This window comes from Trypanosoma brucei, chromosome 1 (genome assembly GCF_000210295.1).
Source record: "Trypanosoma brucei gambiense DAL972 chromosome 1, complete sequence".
Lineage (NCBI taxonomy): Eukaryota > Euglenozoa > Kinetoplastea > Trypanosomatida > Trypanosomatidae > Trypanosoma > Trypanosoma brucei.
Window position 1 is genome coordinate 418,332 of NC_026734.1, and position 16,656 is coordinate 434,987.

At 48.2% G+C, this 16,656-nt stretch overlaps 13 protein-coding genes across 13 annotated transcripts; 10 read left to right on the forward strand and 3 right to left on the reverse strand.

Moving 5' to 3' along the window:
- Window positions 1–1,343: 1,343 nt before the first annotated feature.
- TbgDal_I1700 (hypothetical protein, unlikely) lies at window positions 1,344–1,673 on the reverse strand (the record flags this gene model as incomplete). The annotated part of the gene is made up of 1 exon (XM_011773135.1): window positions 1,344–1,673. The coding sequence occupies one exon, from the start codon at window positions 1,671–1,673 to the stop codon at window positions 1,344–1,346; it is 330 nt and encodes a 109-aa protein (XP_011771437.1).
- Window positions 1,674–2,327: 654 nt separating this feature from the next.
- Window positions 2,328–4,286, reverse strand: TbgDal_I1710 (pteridine transporter, putative; the record flags this gene model as incomplete). The annotated part of the gene is made up of 1 exon (XM_011773136.1): window positions 2,328–4,286. The coding sequence occupies one exon, from the start codon at window positions 4,284–4,286 to the stop codon at window positions 2,328–2,330; it is 1,959 nt and encodes a 652-aa protein (XP_011771438.1).
- Window positions 4,287–4,367: 81 nt separating this feature from the next.
- TbgDal_I1715 (hypothetical protein, unlikely) lies at window positions 4,368–4,625 on the forward strand (the record flags this gene model as incomplete). The annotated part of the gene is made up of 1 exon (XM_011773137.1): window positions 4,368–4,625. The coding sequence occupies one exon, from the start codon at window positions 4,368–4,370 to the stop codon at window positions 4,623–4,625; it is 258 nt and encodes an 85-aa protein (XP_011771439.1).
- Window positions 4,626–5,356: 731 nt separating this feature from the next.
- On the forward strand, window positions 5,357–5,650 carry TbgDal_I1717 (hypothetical protein, unlikely; the record flags this gene model as incomplete). The annotated part of the gene is made up of 1 exon (XM_011773138.1): window positions 5,357–5,650. The coding sequence occupies one exon, from the start codon at window positions 5,357–5,359 to the stop codon at window positions 5,648–5,650; it is 294 nt and encodes a 97-aa protein (XP_011771440.1).
- Window positions 5,651–5,704: 54 nt separating this feature from the next.
- On the reverse strand, window positions 5,705–6,073 carry TbgDal_I1720 (hypothetical protein, unlikely; the record flags this gene model as incomplete). The annotated part of the gene is made up of 1 exon (XM_011773139.1): window positions 5,705–6,073. The coding sequence occupies one exon, from the start codon at window positions 6,071–6,073 to the stop codon at window positions 5,705–5,707; it is 369 nt and encodes a 122-aa protein (XP_011771441.1).
- Window positions 6,074–6,985: 912 nt separating this feature from the next.
- On the forward strand, window positions 6,986–7,294 carry TbgDal_I1730 (hypothetical protein, unlikely; the record flags this gene model as incomplete). Its single annotated transcript, XM_011773140.1, has 1 exon — window positions 6,986–7,294. The coding sequence occupies one exon, from the start codon at window positions 6,986–6,988 to the stop codon at window positions 7,292–7,294; it is 309 nt and encodes a 102-aa protein (XP_011771442.1).
- A 345-nt stretch (window positions 7,295–7,639) lies between these two features.
- Window positions 7,640–8,107, forward strand: TbgDal_I1740 (hypothetical protein, unlikely; the record flags this gene model as incomplete). The annotated part of the gene is made up of 1 exon (XM_011773141.1): window positions 7,640–8,107. The coding sequence occupies one exon, from the start codon at window positions 7,640–7,642 to the stop codon at window positions 8,105–8,107; it is 468 nt and encodes a 155-aa protein (XP_011771443.1).
- Window positions 8,108–8,152: 45 nt separating this feature from the next.
- Window positions 8,153–8,494, forward strand: TbgDal_I1750 (hypothetical protein, unlikely; the record flags this gene model as incomplete). The annotated part of the gene is made up of 1 exon (XM_011773142.1): window positions 8,153–8,494. The coding sequence occupies one exon, from the start codon at window positions 8,153–8,155 to the stop codon at window positions 8,492–8,494; it is 342 nt and encodes a 113-aa protein (XP_011771444.1).
- Window positions 8,495–8,663: 169 nt separating this feature from the next.
- Window positions 8,664–8,906, forward strand: TbgDal_I1760 (hypothetical protein, unlikely; the record flags this gene model as incomplete). The annotated part of the gene is made up of 1 exon (XM_011773143.1): window positions 8,664–8,906. One exon carries the CDS (start codon window positions 8,664–8,666, stop codon window positions 8,904–8,906), a length of 243 nt encoding a protein of 80 aa, XP_011771445.1.
- Window positions 8,907–9,047: 141 nt separating this feature from the next.
- Window positions 9,048–9,179, forward strand: TbgDal_I1765 (hypothetical protein, unlikely; the record flags this gene model as incomplete). Its single annotated transcript, XM_011773144.1, has 1 exon — window positions 9,048–9,179. One exon carries the CDS (start codon window positions 9,048–9,050, stop codon window positions 9,177–9,179), a length of 132 nt encoding a protein of 43 aa, XP_011771446.1.
- Window positions 9,180–9,665: 486 nt separating this feature from the next.
- On the forward strand, window positions 9,666–10,406 carry TbgDal_I1770 (hypothetical protein, conserved; the record flags this gene model as incomplete). Its single annotated transcript, XM_011773145.1, has 1 exon — window positions 9,666–10,406. The coding sequence occupies one exon, from the start codon at window positions 9,666–9,668 to the stop codon at window positions 10,404–10,406; it is 741 nt and encodes a 246-aa protein (XP_011771447.1).
- Window positions 10,407–11,880: 1,474 nt separating this feature from the next.
- TbgDal_I1780 (hypothetical protein, conserved) lies at window positions 11,881–15,420 on the forward strand (the record flags this gene model as incomplete). Its single annotated transcript, XM_011773146.1, has 1 exon — window positions 11,881–15,420. One exon carries the CDS (start codon window positions 11,881–11,883, stop codon window positions 15,418–15,420), a length of 3,540 nt encoding a protein of 1,179 aa, XP_011771448.1.
- Window positions 15,421–16,038: 618 nt separating this feature from the next.
- TbgDal_I1790 (hypothetical protein, conserved) lies at window positions 16,039–16,335 on the forward strand (the record flags this gene model as incomplete). The annotated part of the gene is made up of 1 exon (XM_011773147.1): window positions 16,039–16,335. The coding sequence occupies one exon, from the start codon at window positions 16,039–16,041 to the stop codon at window positions 16,333–16,335; it is 297 nt and encodes a 98-aa protein (XP_011771449.1).
- Between the last annotated feature and the right edge of the window lie 321 nt (window positions 16,336–16,656).

A 16,656-nucleotide genomic window follows, 5' to 3' on the forward strand; every position in this document is an offset into this window, starting at 1 on the left:
TGAAACGGTTCAAAAACATCGCAATAATGGATCCACCAACAAGTCCGTTGGCAAGACCCTTACACAAGAAATACGATAATCCAATGGAAAGCACGGGCTTAGGACCATAGCCCTCAGCTGCCTCCCCGAACAAGGGGATGTGCCGAAGACACGGAACCTTGTTGAACAGAGCCCGTGCCTCGGGGTGCACAAACGTTGCCTCCTTAGATTCCTCACTGTGTAGCTCAGCGACGAGTACCGCATCACCACCCCGCGCATCGAACGAACCATCTTCCTGTCGACCCATCGTCAGCTTTTATGACCAATGCTTAGCTAACATTCACGAGCCACACACAAAACAATACGAAAAACAAAGAGGTGAGAAGATATGTTGAGGAATCAAATAATAAAAGAAACGCACACACGAACCACAGGGCACCAACGTTTCAACAACACCGTGCCTCAGCATAACTATGGCACACCAAAACCTCGCACACACAAATACACAAACACGTACTTGCGCATCGGGACATCAACCAACTCTGCGAAGTTAACATTAGAGTCGATTTCCACAGCCCCTTCCTGTCTCCAGAGGGTCCTTACAGCAACCATGATTAAACGACAAAGCGTCCCTCCACAGATATAGGGAAAATTAGGTAAATATCTGCAGTAGTCCATTTTTAGCACGTTCATTCTTCACATGTCAGTTAGTGGGGGAAAGGTAACATGTATGTGACGGCCGGTCCTATTATCGAGAAGTAATAGAAAAGGCGCTACATACGCGTAGCCACACAACTCATGATGTGAGGATATGCAACAACACTATGATTAGCAAAAATGATACAGGCATTCGCGAACTGACTCTTATGCCACGAAACGCCCATACACACCGAAACTGCAGGAGACATTCTGTTGCTGCTAGCCCCACGGTGAATGATGGGCCATCTCACACTCCCACAACTGTGCCTTAATGTACAACACGGAAAGTACAGCAAGAAGACGCAGCGGCCACCAACTCTTTCGCAACGTTGCGTAACCACGTTGATATCCTCTCAGATCAACAGAAAACTTTCGCCCGCTGATTGCCCGACCTACACCTCAACATTGTTATCGGCGGAAGGAAGCACCACCGAGAATCTCAAATATAATCACCGTGGTCCCACCACCACTTTCAGCGCTACAGCTTCTAATCCCATCATCTTTCCCAATTAATATCCCCCTTACTCAAATATGCATCCCCCTGGGGCATGCCATCGTAATAGATAATATAAACCTTACCCCTCCACATCAGAAATGGAGGCATCATCCAAGTTATATCCCATGTTACAACCCACCCTCCTCATCCTCACAGGACATATCGTTTGTTATCTAACCAGCAAGAGCGCAATATTCTCCCATGTCCCCCTTTTGTTTCTGGTCAGTCCAACAGTTGCAAAACTAACAAATTTCGACCCCGTATTCTTGTGGTCGAGGAATGGAACAAAGCATATGCAACGCTCACTGAAAGCGGCATGACGCCACACTAGAGAAACTATACCAGCATCGATAGTAGTCAAACACTGGGTGGGATAATAACAGCCAACATGTGCATCCAAATAACCCTTTTTCCTCCTATGCAAACCTAAATCAGCCAACAGAAAACAAGAGGCAGCGCAATGATAACAAAGGAAGGTTAGGGGGCAGCACCTGTACATAACGAGAGCAGCAGCAAGCAACGGTAAAGGAAGGAGGTAGTGATGCTGCTAAATAGTTGGGAGCACTCAACAGCAGAAAATAAAACAAGAAAAGGTAAACAAAATGAAACGGTAAGAAAATGAAGAAAATAATAAGTAAGGTGCTCTGGAAGAAAATAAATATAATATGTAGAGTACAACATGATGACTAAAGAACGAAACTACGAGAAAATAAAACACCATTGACATGGAGGAAAGTTAGACACCAAAAGAAAAGCACCAGCGGCCACACAGTGCGAGCACACGGGTAAGCTGAGTTTGCGTCTATTTGCACAATACGTGCCTTGACTTCCAAAGACGGACACAAGTGCGCGCTGATTTCATGAGTGAGGAACGAAGTGGTGTTGCAGATTTATAACAAAAGTCACGAAGGAGAAATAATAGGGTGGTAATATTAAAAAAAAAGGGTAAGTTACAGCACCAAGAGTGACTTTTCGCAATTTCTTGGAAAGTAGAAATAAAAGGAGCAGTGCTCCGTACAACAATGTTGGAGTGCTGATGCAAAGGAAAAACAACATATTCATGTATTTGTTAAGGGAGAGAAAAGTAATAAGAATTCGTTTTCAATATTATTGCACGGCCCACCTGACATTAGTGCCAACGATACGAGCCGCGTCAGGACCTCTTGGGCGCGATCCCGTTGCCCTCCGCATTGGGTGTCACATCGCTGTCCCCTTCACAGACAGTTTCTTTCCCCTCAGGGGAAACATCAGCCGCCACCTTCCTCACGGGTTTGCCGTCTCCATCCAACTCCTCGTCCATGCGAGCATCGGGGAGGAGAGTAAAGATGAGAGGGATCTGAATGCACGGTGCCACGAAGCCGGAAATGAGCACAAGCCACTTTACATTGGCGAAGTCACATGGCACCAGTGTTTTCACAGGCAAAGCATATTCCATTATGACTGACCCAAGGGAACTACCCACCGTGCTACCGAAATTGCTCGATGCAGCAAGAATAGCGTACACAGTACTCTCACTTCCACGAGGACACAACCGTGAAAGAATAATGGTTAACGGCATCCAGTTCATCATCCCGATCACAGGAGATATGACGACATCGCAGCAGAAGTAAATCAAGTAGTCGCTGACGTATGGCCGGTTCCATCGCATCACTATAATGAAGTCGAAGATGTTGGAGACGATGAGGAACACCAGTGTCAAGAAGTAAGTCATCCGATAAGTCTTTTTTGAAAGGAAGTAATTGAACAGCACGACACCCAGAGCTGAAGTGACACTTCCAACTGTTCCACCAACAGTCTGCAGGAAAAAAAGACTGAAGTGAGGTCCACCCGGATTGCAATCGGGTCCGCTCAGGAAGAACGGGGTGACAGCACCACCAAAAGACACCGTAGACGCATTGTTCAAGTAACTGAACAGATTCACCTTCGCGACCGCCCACGACAGCGCATAGAAATTGAAAGAGCAGTGCCCCACGGAAACGACAGCCGCGGCAATGAGTAAATGCAGCCTCGATCCAAACAAGGAGGTTATGGCAACACCAACAACAAAGAATGCTATTAGCACGCTGTATATTGTCTCACGCTTGTTGCGCTCAAGGACCTCTTCGTTCATCTGGAACACACCGCAGCAGCACTCACGAGGCTCCCTGAACACAAATGGCTTCACAGTTGCCTCACCGCCGTCAGCGTTAGGCCCCGTCACCGGCTCGCTGTTTGTCACTTGGCGCTCCACCATCCCACCATTTACGTCAATTGGATCATTGTCATCAGCCACCGGAGGGGTGTCCTTAGCCTCTTTTAACTTCTGCTCGTGGAGCACATGGGCATCGATGTACCGCTCCTCACGGTTGGGCAGTTCACCAAACCAATTGAACAGGAAGAATGGTGCCACCAGCAGCTGGACAGCGCTACCTATCATGGGAGATATCTGCGGTATGCCAGCGTCACCCAAAGGACCAACAATAACGGAAACAAAGAGACCAGCCAGGATAATGAACCACCAAACCCAACTCACCAGAGCAGGCCCTGGACCAGGCACACGGCGCATCATCCGGCTGTATAGTCCCTGCGATAGAATGTCCGTACATGCCCTGCTGAGCCCAGAGAAGAAGAGGAACACGGAAGCAATTGCTGCACTCGATGGCTGCGCTGGGAGCAGAGCAAAGCCAAGGGAGAATGCGGGACCGACGAGATTCGCCACAAACATGTACCACCGTTTGGTATAACCGAAGAACGGGAATATGTCGCTGATAGCAGCCAAAAGAGGCTTCACGGACCACCCCATGCCGGCGATGTTAGTTAGCCGCTGGTAGACAAGACCCTCGACAGTGAAACGGTTCAAAAACATCGCAATAATGGATCCACCAACAAGTCCGTTGGCAAGACCCTTACACAAGAAATACGATAATCCAATGGAAAGCACGGGCTTAGGACCATAGCCCTCAGCTGCCTCCCCGAACAAGGGGATGTGCCGAAGACACGGAACCTTGTTGAACAGAGCCCGTGCCTCGGGGTGCACAAACGTTGCCTCCTTAGATTCCTCACTGTGTAGCTCAGCGACGAGTACCGCATCACCACCCCGCGCATCGAACGAACCATCTTCCTGTCGACCCATCGTCAGCTTTTATGACCAATGCTTAGCTAACATTCACGAGCCACACACAAAACAATACGAAAAACAAAGAGGTGAGAAGATATGTTGAGGAATCAAATAATAAAAGAAACGCACACACGAACCACAGGGCACCAACGTTTCAACAACACCGTGCCTCAGCATAACTATGGCACACCAAAACCTCGCACACACAAATACACAAACACGTACTTGCGCATCGGGACATCAACCAACTCTGCGAAGTTAACATTAGAGTCGATTTCCACAGCCCCTTCCTGTCTCCAGAGGGTCCTTACAGCAACCATGATTAAACGACAAAGCGTCCCTCCACAGATATAGGGAAAATTAGGTAAATATCTGCAGTAGTCCATTTTTAGCACGTTCATTCTTCACATGTCAGTTAGTGGGGGAAAGGTAACATGTATGTGACGGCCGGTCCTATTATCGAGAAGTAATAGAAAAGGCGCTACATACGCGTAGCCACACAACTCATGATGTGAGGATATGCAACAACACTATGATTAGCAAAAATGATACAGGCATTCGCGAACTGACTCTTATGCCACGAAACGCCCATACACACCGAAACTGCAGGAGACATTCTGTTGCTGCTAGCCCCACGGTGGATGATGGGCCATCTCACACTCCCACAACTGTGCCTTAATGTACAACACAATCTTGCCAGCTAATTTCATTGATCTTTATAGGGGATAGAGGACTGTTTTTCGGTATGAATACTAATGTTATGATATCTTCGAGTTTGTTATCTGAATAATCTATGATCTCATTTCCTGTTGCGGAATAGGAAAGTATCAACCAACGCCATAATGCACCTACGCATTACAAGAACTTATTCCATGTTTAACTTCAGTGTCGTTTTCGGACGCACTTAAGCATTCTTGCCGTTGCCGAGTGTTCGCCAAAGGTAATGTGTTTGAAGTGCCTTCCCCCCCCCCCCCTTAAGCTCCTTACTAGTACATTTTTTGTGGTTTTGAGTGTGAAGTGATTCATGGGGGGGCTGTTCTTCAATTCTGTTCAGTTTCTGGTGGCATGCAGGTATTTTTCCAGGTATGTATTGCTTATCACCTCAGTTGCTCCTACCAATGGAGCGCAAGTGTGCGTTGCCTTTCAGTGTTATAGATGTGTCTGTCAGATTGCATGACACGTATGTGCTACTTTATGAACATCTCCTTTTGAAATCCGTTGGCTCCTACACCGCTATCACCACGTCTCTTTGTAAAATGCGTCATGTAGGCTCCATCCACATGACCTCCATTATTCACTTCCCCACCACCACCCAACCCCCCCCTTTCACCTTTGAATGTCACCGTCCCCTATTGGTTAATGGACGCATCCGTCAGTAGTGGTTTTGTGACTGCCAGAGTTGGGATGGTTTGACGGGGGTACTCTTCATCGCATCAATCCACTTTCAGCCAACCATCGATTTGTGAGGAGGTGATTCCGCTGGATCTTTGTCCTTTCATGCACTGCACTGGAGTTGTGAGAACTGCTGACGCATCATCCTCGAAAAAGAAGTGGCAAGTAAAAGCTGATCCCGATCGCGCACCTGCGTTGTAGATCTCGACCGACGTGAAGCTACCTAATTCTTTCCCCGTGGGCCTTCCAAGGGGTGTCGATCCACTAAGCGTTCCTGCTTTTTTTTTCCTTCCACTCAAAGGAACTGGACCTCTTGTGGTTAAACAGCTCCAGGAGAAGTCACAGCCCTTCATCAGTGTCGTTTTATTCCACCCCCCCCCCCTCCCCTGCGGCGGTGCCCTGTCGCACATCTTCCTGCTACAGTATTTACCCCCACTGCTACTCACTCTTTTTTTTCAGCCTGTCCAAAAAGCCGTCATGAGTCCAAACGCGTATTTTTAGCTGAGTCGGTACTGTACGCCACGTTTTCGGCGCCCCAGAGTTGTCTGTCAGTCCTCTCTATTGCGTGCGAAATGTCTGGACCGTATTGACAGTACAGCGGGAGCTGAGAGATCTCCACAGACCACCCCGTCTCCGTCCGATATCGAAAGTCCGTGTATGTACCACCCGGCAAACCCACCTAGAAAAAAAAAAGAAAGAAGGCCCGCAAACAAAAGATGGTAACTACCTCGTCATACAGCGCAAATTGCGCCCCGGCGAAACAGTCTCCTCGTAGTCCTCCTGGCATATTTTTTTCTGTTTAGGTAATGAACAGCCTTCTTCGTAACAACCTTTTTTCCTCACGCCATTGTGAAAGGAGCTAATGGTAAAAGAAAACCACCCATCATGCAGCGGTTGAGGCCGATACTTCCGTAACCACCCGCGTCGTTTCCTTTCGCACTTCATCCGCTTCGGAATTCGTGAACAGGGCTCCTGTCCCTAACTCCAGCCCACTCAAGTGACAATATGTTAACGTCCCCTTGTTGCGGTACCATTCGCTACAGCTCCTCTTGAGCAGCTATCTCTCACGATGAGTGCTTCGAAGGATGCCGCTGCTGCTCTGAAGAGACGGCCCTGTCTGATCACATGTTACTTCCCAGGATTCCCCATAAAGTAGTTAATTCTTCTTTTCCTCTCTAGAGGAGCGTCTCCAACAAAAACGCCTCATTTAACAGATCGAACTAAGTCCTTAGTTGTTTGTGTCTCGGTGGGGGAACTCTATTAGGTCCTTATGTTTTTCTAGGGAACTAATTTCGATAATTTTTCGGAGTGCTCCCCAACCGATGTTGACTCTTTCCCTCACCCGATGTTGGCAAGCCAATTTTTTTCTTTCCAAACGGCGTTATCCCGCCCCATTGGTCACCCCCAACCCACACCAGCTACGGTACAATGTACTCTTTTCCGTTGTCAGAGTTTTGCCTACAAGTTTGAGTTACCACCTCTCTACAGGACATGTTTGTCCCCATCGATTGATGTTTCCGCCTAAAGACCTGCAAGAAACATCTATCCCGGTGTTCTACGTGGATCCAGTAACGCTAACAGGGTCACTGTGTTATGAACTACATCGTTTTCAGTCAGTTACAGGGCTATAACGAATAAGGGATCATTCCCCCGCCTATATCCCTAAGTTGTGCTTCCCAGTAAATCTACCGAGTTGCTTCGTTGCGAGTATTCTTTGTTTCCAAGCTTACTATGCTCACATCGTCTTCTTCTTTGTTTTTATGATTAGCCTTTCAAAGCCCAGGAAGCTATGGACAGGACGTGACTTAAGGTCGGAACTGGAATCACCTCGAACACAGACCTTTGAAGGGGCAAGAGCTTGTAGCGGTCCGAATAACATCTCTCCATGACCTGTAGTGCTTTGTCTTAACTTTTGACAGTTCGCTTCCCCAGACATAAACACTTTTTTTGGATTAGATTTCTTTTTAAACTGTTTCATGTCCGACCTCCGGATGTTTCCACTCGTGCTTCGCCCTCGGGTGCTGAATCCCAATATTTCCCTTTCCCCGGGTCTCAGAGTTTCTGGGGCAGGTAGTTGGTTTCCCTCTTTGTCACTTAGTCCTTCGGACCACTCGAGTAGCATGTTGATCTGTTACGCACAGCGCAGGAGCATCGGTAACACCGTGCAGTGCTCGAAGGAAGTTGCGAATTTTTCTTTTTATATTCGCTTTTTGAATTGCCTGGTGACTGGAGTCATCTTCCTTTACTTGGACCCCATACTGCTATTCCCAAATTCTCAATTCCCTGTCCGTGGGCTTGCCCTCGCCACCTACATGGCTCAGAAGTACTCATGCAGCGTGCCTTCCAGTCAAGCATGTTCTTACAGGAAACATTCTCCGGCCGAGTTGCTCTTCTCCATAGCAGAGAAGGGTAGCACGTTTTTCCCAGTTCAAATTCCCGCTTGATAGATGATGAAAACACCACACTAGAGGGCGCCAGCGGTTTTTCGGATGGCATTGTTAGTATGTACCCCATCGTCCCTTCACATGAGTGGATACTTTCCTCTCGCCCTGAAACCACTTTCAATCAGTTTTTCATACACGCACACACACCAAAACTATACCTGCCGAAGACGTCGACGAGAGGCAGGGCCGCGTCGGTTCGGCAGCTGGTGCTGGGGCGGACCTGGCATCTTGGATAGCGGGACAGTCTCGCCGCGGTGCGGATCGTCAGTTTTGTTGATCCTCCAGTTATGTTTACGAAGTCGGGGTCGCACCCGCAGTTCGTCTACGAAAGACACAGCCCTAGTCGGAAAGCTCGGAAACCGTGTCCGTTTCACCTTCGCTTCTTAGAGTCATTGCACAAGCCGGGCGACGAGTCGGTAAGTTACAGTTTTCGAGCATTTGCCCTTGCGCAACCTGGTTTGATGGAGAAGTTTCATTTCCTCTCTCTTTTTTTTTCTTTATTTGGAAGGAGGAGGATTATGTGCGAACGTCAGCCCACGTATGCTCGCCTCTAGTTATGGCCCGTCAACGAGGCGAAAAATGGTCGGCGTGTCAACCGTTTTGCATTGCAGGCGCCCGCGCGCGAGTCTCCGCTGTAGTTGTTGTTATTGTTTTTGCAGAATTCTACTCGCGCCGTCGTGAGAGTCAGACACCCGTGGCTGTAGCCGCAGGTCGCAAGCCGCTGCACAAGACACTTTTCGGTCGCACAAGTACCGCCGCGCGGGGCAACATGGCGCGAAAAGGCGGAGCCAAGAAATAATGGAGGGTGGCTGCTGCTTAAGCGGCCGCGGTGACTGAAAGGGGTGTGGTGCAGCCGCGCAAATTCGCGGACTAACACCGGGGGTACTCTTGAAGCAAGCCGTTCACCACGGTCAACAACTTGAAGCACGAGTACTCGGACATGACGTTGCATGCCGCTGAGCGGAAAGCGTGTGTGTGCCCATTTCACTGTTACCCTTTACCCGGGTATTCTTTCGCGAAGGCTCAAGCCTGCAAACGGTTGCTGCTTTATCAGCAACCTTGGAGAACCTGAAGGGAAGCTACAGTATGTACTTTTGTGCCGTCATGTGTGCCGCTGATGTTATCCTTCTAATCTCGGTATTTTGATCGGAGCAGCAGCAGTGAGCCCACATGCGCTAGTTACACGCACATGGAATTAATATGAGCTTACTAAAATAAGTGAGGTGCGCCATCTGTCTTCTTCTATTCCCCCACCTGCTAACATGTAAGGGAAATAGGTTTGCACAGACCCCTTATCCCATTCCAGTAGTAGGGGTTGAACCACACGTGCGTGCAGGAACCCGTAACTGCATTTCCTTTGATAATGACCCTATAAAAAGGAATAAGAAGATGGTTTAATGACTCTAAACTCCTAAATCTGTGTGGGGAAGTGAGCGAATGATGTTAAATTGATACCTGCCTATGAACCTGAGCTGTCTTGTTGAACTGAATCTCTCCTTTCTGGCATCTGTCCCTGCATCTTGTCATTAGCGCTGTTGGAAACCCCCATACATCAACAATGAAACATGTTTCTGAAATGTTCATCCCCGGCATGACATTATCGCACCTTGTTTCTCCCTTGCTCAGCATGCCAACTGCCACGAATCGTTTCTACGCACTTTACGGCCATTATAGCGTGCGTGAGGGGGATAGTGATGCAACAGAAAGCTCATTGATAGTTGAGGCCGTAGTGAGAGTCGTGTTACCCCTACATGCAGCGCCGCCAGAAGAGACAAAATTTATAGGTTTTGCTTCCGTGAAAAAGTCCAGTCCACACAAACTCTCATATGAAGAGACAAGGTTGCTTCGAGGGGATACTGAACCCGCAGAGTCATTCTTGCAAAAAAGTGATCGGTCCTACCCAATGTTGCTGCTTTTAGTGACAACACCTCTCGAGGTCCCTGTAGCAAAGAGTACAAAAAAGGTGGAATACAGTGTCTTTGAGTGCAAAACAGGCTCAGCGGACTTTTCTGAAAAAGTGATACCCCTTAAGGTAGATAACATGGTCGACTCTTTTTCCGCGTTTGTCCGGCTCAGCAATTTGGGGAGTCATGCTCTGGTTCGCAAGCAGTCCTCACCACCTACGCAGAGTTCACCCTCAGCGAACGAACTCAGTTTTCAATCCTCCATTAGCCAGTTAGAAGTGGCGAGTGCTAAAAGGCAGACGCTTCTAAAGCGTTTGACCGAAGTGGAACGACTCCTTGAGCGTAAACAAACGGGGATGCTGAGAGCAGATGAACAGAAGCCCAACCGTATTTGAGCAAGCATCCCTTGGCGGGTTTTATTTCGTCCGTCACACTGCTGAGCACTGACTTGCACCGTAATTGTATGTATATTTGTGATCGGAAGTTTTTGTTGTTTTCTTTTTTTTTGCGGAGATTATGAAAGGAGGTTGTAAGGTATCCAACCAATATTTCTTTTATTGTGAGGGGTTTTGGAGTATATCTTGTTGCTGCTAATGCTAACAGAAGGATTATAATGTCTTCGCAATGCGTAGTGGCCTGTGGAACACGTGAGCCGAGTCACACGCTTTACTTTTAGCGGCTATTACCATTGGTGAGAGGTCGGTGACTACACCCAAGCATATATATATATATATATATATATTCCGTAAGTCCACCCTGCTACACCGTATGTCCTGTATGTGTTTGATTTAACGGTTAAAGTTAGCTTTTCCTGACAAGTTGTGCGCACTGGCAACAGCCACATATTCATAACGCTTTCGAATGTGAGGGTGTGATGTTTAGGATGGGCTTCTGATTATGTTCCTATGTAGGAGGGGGCATAAGGATGTGGTGCCTTACCTGCGCGTCCAATATTGCCGTGGCATAATCAAGTAGTACTTTCTTTTAGAGGTGGTTCCGCGTCACGCATGAATTTGGCAGGGCATTGTCTCCGCATTCCCTTCGTCAGCGTCTCAGATAAGCATTTCAGATTTGTATTTCCTGCGGAATACCACCACCGATGAAGAACATGTCCGAATTGCTATCCAGTCTGTTGTGTTGGCCGCATCACAGCATTCGCAGTGTATGACGTTGGAATGCTTTTCGTAAGGAACTGGACGTAAGCCACCTGAATGTAGAACAGTGCACTTGCCTCAACCGGTTTTTTTGTAGTGGTGCCTTCGTACCCTGGCCACGTAAGAAAAGGAAAAGGCTCACGAACGTCACGTGGTTTTTGTAAAGGTACTGAAGAATAGGAAGCCACATCTAGGCATCTAAAGTGTCGTAACGTGATGGTCTTTGTCGGGTCGAGTTGGTGAGAAAGTTTGACTGGTGATTTTGGTTCCTTCGTTTTCCACAACGAATGGCATAGATTGTTTATTGTCGTGGGATATTGTGCCACTCTAACATCAGTCTAACACTGAAGCGTAAACGAAAAGATGGGCTTAAGCGAACTGGTGTGTGTGGTGTCAATTTAAGTACCGTGCATTCTAGATGGAAAGCTTTCCACCGTGTTTTTTTTTTTTTTAATCACCAACATTAAAGCGGGAAATTATTTTCGTCGGCGTACTATATGTACCGAGTCAAACTCAACCCCTTCATGTAGTCGTCCCCCCCCCTTTGGTCTGTCACTGTTATGGTAACAAGAGGGGCGGCCGAAATAGGTGGTGTCTTCACTGCCGTGAACGCAGATTGGAAGTGTTACATCAAAGTTTCCAACTACTACTTCTGGAGCAAAAAAAAAAGAAGTTTCACTAAATGACTACAGTATACATGCTGATGTAAATACATATGCTCTTTGGGGGAAATGGTTCGCATAGCGAAATGCAATGCAGTGACGGGAAAACATGTGAATGTAGCCCTCGACTCACGAAAAAGTACACTTTTATTCCATTATGTTCAAGTCGTTTTACCATGTTGTTGTCCATCCCGGTAAGAAGTGGGTGCGAAGCAAACAGTTTAACGGTAACAAGGGATAGAAAACATGGAACAAGTAGTTGCGCTCCTCCATCAGTTGAGGTGTCACCCTGCGCATCTTCGTTTCTGGTAGGTGACGCCGCACAAATTGTTGTTTGCCTCCTGAAGTCACCGAGCGTGTACCAAATCTGTGGAACCATTTTGTTCCGCCAACATCGAGTTGGCTCACTCGCGTGTTGCTTTGTGGAACCTGAGGGCCGGTGGGGCGACTTTGGTTGTTCAGCAGTGACAACTCTCATATCGAATGAATCTAAGAACATACACATCGGCGAGGGGAGCGATATAGTGTACTTTTCTTTTATGTCCTCAACTGAGGTGATGGCAGTATCGTACGGGGCTTGCGTTGGGTACATGCAACTGAGCGCTGACAAACACATTATAAAAGGGAAGAGCATGCAATTGGACGGCTTGTCAAATGTATCTTGTGCCTGTTTGGTCAATGAGCTGTCATTATTGGTGGTACTGACCGAGAGGTATGTATGTGGAGTGGTGGATATTCGCAGCGGTTGCATTCTGGAGGTTGTATGCGACAGCATGCCGGTTAAATTAGGCATGCCGTCATCGTGCGTCCTGCTACAGCTAGGAGATAGTGGCACAATTGATATCATGGTGAACTTCCCCTCAAGTGTAGAACCACATCTACTCACTTTGCGGAGAAAACAATGTGAACCCCCCTCCGCTGACGCGCAAAAGCGTGTCGAAGCCAAGCATAATTCTCACCTCAAGGATCTAACAGGTGGGCTGTGCACCAAGCGTTGCGAAGATTTTTCCCTTGTGGCATCCGTTGGGTGGGAAATGGTGAAGTTTCTAGTCATGCAAAAGGGGAGATTGCGGGGCCTCGCTAATTTTGAAAACGAAACTGGTACGCCCTTTTTCTCTGGATTTTGGGCCGGTGATCATTTTGTTGCTATCCGTGCCGATGGTTTGGTTGTATTCCTGTCGGTTGAGTTGCACCAGGGGCACTTCGATAAGCTTGAGATTTCCGCGTTGGGAAGCATGGACCTCATATCTTGCAGCGCTGCACTCTTGTACGAACAGTCCGATCGCTTCTTTGTTTTAGCGGTGAAAAACACGGAGGCACTATGGAACAACGCACCTGATGCAGTCTGCATATCGGATAGCAACAACGCAAGGCGTATGCTCAAGTGTCATACCGCCCCTGTATGCTCGACGGGCACCGTATTGGTTGACACGGTGTTCTTTCGTGGTGGAATTGCTCTGCTCACCGTCGAATCTTCCGGAGACTGCTCAGCGACATTTTTAACTGCGTCGGGAGCCCCATCACTGCTATTGGCGAGGGAAAAAAATCCAGAAGATATTGCCAGTTGCCTGTTGTACGACCAAAGAGAAACAATTTTCGTCACGGGGCACCAAGACGGAACACTGCATGTTTGGATTACGGTACAACTTAGACACATCGTTCATACAGGGCATGCAGGGCCGGTGGACAAGGTAGTGTTACTACCCGAAAGCGGAAAACGGTGCAGTTACGGCTTCATATCCGTCTGTACGCAACGTGGGAGCGTGGTAGTGCATCACGCCGAGACATTTGAATGTGTATGCGTGGTGCAGGCGCCAAGTGCCCCACTTACCAGTCTACTGTGGGATCCGTCGAGTGAGTGCATGATTGCAATCAGTGGAACTCTCGGAAACCTTTGGCACGCACCTACACATTGTATTCGGTTCGCTTTTCACACTTCGTTGTGCACTGCTGAGGGCCTAAAACGACCGGATCTACTGCGGTATCCATACAGGAGTGAAGACGTGGAGGTAGATAAAATCTCCGTGTGTGGAAGAACTTATCTTTCCATCCGTGTCGATGTGGCGTCCCTTCTCGACGCACTGAGTCAGCGCGGTGCGGGTGAATTAAGACCAAGTAGCCGGATCGTGCTGTCTATTTTATTTTCTCGACTGAGTCAAGTTATAAAGCAGTTAAGTGAGTTTGCTGGGTCTACGAATACTTCGAAGGATGGTCATGAGTTTTTTAGTCCAGTCAATGGGGTTCAGTCTGGCACGTATACATTAGCTACTTCCATTGCGTGCAAATTACTTAGCGGCTCGCGGGGATCCGCGGATCTTGAGAAGGTGATATATGGAAAGGAACTTTGTGACTCGCTTTTGAACTCAGGTTGTATTGCGGAGATGCCGACACCCGAAGACATTATTATCCAAGCGTTTCCGCTTCTGTTGAAACTGACAGAAGTAGCACGAAAGGCAGTCCGTCAGTCCATCAGGGCAGCAATGGCTTTGCTTCCAACACAGAGGTTAAACGACCTAGTGAAAAAACTCCTCAACAGTGCCTCCAGTGACTCATCGATACGTCGTTGGTTTGGGGTGTCATATTCAACTTCAAACGTTGATGTGTGGTGCTATAGCCTGTTGATTCAGCTGACCATTGCTAGTGAGGCACCAGCAGCTGAATGTGCGGACGCAGTGTCTTCTGTGGTGCAAAGCCTTCGTACGGAAACGCCGTGCTTTGCGAAGGTGCTCGTAGCCGAAGGCGAAACTCAACGCCTTCTATTTTTTTTACTCGTTCTTAGAGACTACTACGCGTACATAGCCGGAAACCTACTAACCGACTTACAACCCGTGGCTGACGCCGTGGCGACACTGGCATTCGAAGCAGACGGTAATGTTTCTGCGTCAGCAGTGAAAACCCTGCTAGTGATCACCATCACAGAAGGAAGACCTTTCATACAAGACTACCTAAATAGGTGGTATAGTACCAATGTCCACTGGAGACCCCGCCTACTTGGGTTCTTGGGAAGCCTAATTCAGGTGGCGCCTCTTCAGTCGTACATTTCATTTTCAACAATGAGGGAACTGTTCCTACAGGCGTATGATCCACACAATCCCAGTAGGGTAGAGAGGGACGCGTGTGCAATGCCAGCGCTTCGTTTGATTGGTCTAGCGGTTACTTACCTTCCCAACGTTTCCTTTCAGCAGCAGTTGCAGTACCTAGCTGTAGGCAACCACGACGGTGTTGTACAGGTCATCGATTTAAAAACAACCGGTATCATCGCCTCATTTGCCTCCCACACAGAAGCTATCCTTTGCGTCTCATATAGTAGCAACACGTCGAGCCATGACATCGCGGTTCTTGGCGAAAAAATGAATCAGGTAAAGGTGTGGCATGGAAGCCGCTCCACTGGTGTATTCGGTGCACTGTTTTCGGGCCCCACGATTGAATTTCGTCTCAGATTCGTCGTTGATATACCACTACTCACGACATTCGATCCGGCGTCGTGTGACCTGCAGCTATTAGTTACCAAGTGCAAGCTGAAGTGGCTCTCGCCGCGATGTGTTGAACTGTGCACACCAGTTCATGACAGATTGAGACTAACTGTTCCGTAAGCGCCCCGCTTTGGACACGGGATCTCTTTGAATTTGCTTGTGCCATCGCCCTCAAGTGAGGTTTGTTCCTGCATGAAACCGTGTATGCCAGGCGCATTCAGCGCGAAGAGGCAACTGTTGTTTCCCAAAATCAGCAAGAACACTTCAACGAGCACTCCTTGCTTTCACTAAACAGTCACCTCCATACATGCACGCAAGGCGCGTCTGTCTTCGCTTACTCGTTGTTGTTTGCTTCGTTTGGCTTACAGGTGTTTAGTTGCTGATACAAAAACCGACGGAATAACAGCTCTCGGTAGCGGCTGCTTACTTGCCTAGCTTCACAACGGTTCGTTTCGGAAAGTGGGATGGGGGAGGGGGGTGACGAGGCTGCTTCCCGGATCAATTATTGTTAGTGTTGCCGCTATACCCGCCTACAACCCCTAAGGATCATTAGTTGTTCCTCGATGATGTAGCACGTTTGCTCGCCCCTAAAGGACGTAACAGCAGAGGTACTGTATTGCTAATGGTGGCACATATGTCCCCTGTATAGCAACGACTTGCGTTAACCTGCTACGCGCACGCACCTATTCCCTAACTTTTCTTTTTTATAAACCGAAGCTCAGTTGTGTAAGAAGCGAAATGGCCGAGGAAGCGGGACTTCCATGGGTGGCACGCTTCATTAACCACATCTTAACGCCCGGATCGGCCCTCTCGCCGGTGGTTTGGTGCGCGTTCAACGTTGTGATGGCCGCACTGCTCCTGTGCTGGCTACCGTTGCTTATTTCTATGCCATCGAATATACACCTCTGGGTGTTCGGCTTCCTTGGCGCCGGTCTGGCCTTCTCCACCAATTGGTTCTTCAGGGAACTTTCCGCCAGGCCCCCAAGTGCTGCAGAAGCTACCGAGCACGAAGTTCGTGAGAAAAGGAACCAATGACACACAAAAAGGGGGTGAGAAAGGACGGGGCTAGCAGGTACTAGGGCTCTTAAAGCGTTTGTGGGAAAGCGACTGTTGGAATGTAAGCGGTGCTAGGATCGATTCGGCACATGTTTCCCCATGCGATACGAATCCTTTCGCCTCTTCGCTTGCGCTCATATGGTTTTTCCAACACCCGTACCACTGGCCTGTCCGGTTTTCAAGAGTATTTTTGTGCAAAGGGCAACAGAAATGGCAGCAACCCAAGAAACAACACAATCTCTTTTCTCATACTACCTGTTATTCCCTAACACCGTGTTCACTTATTTGACTTGTTTGCTT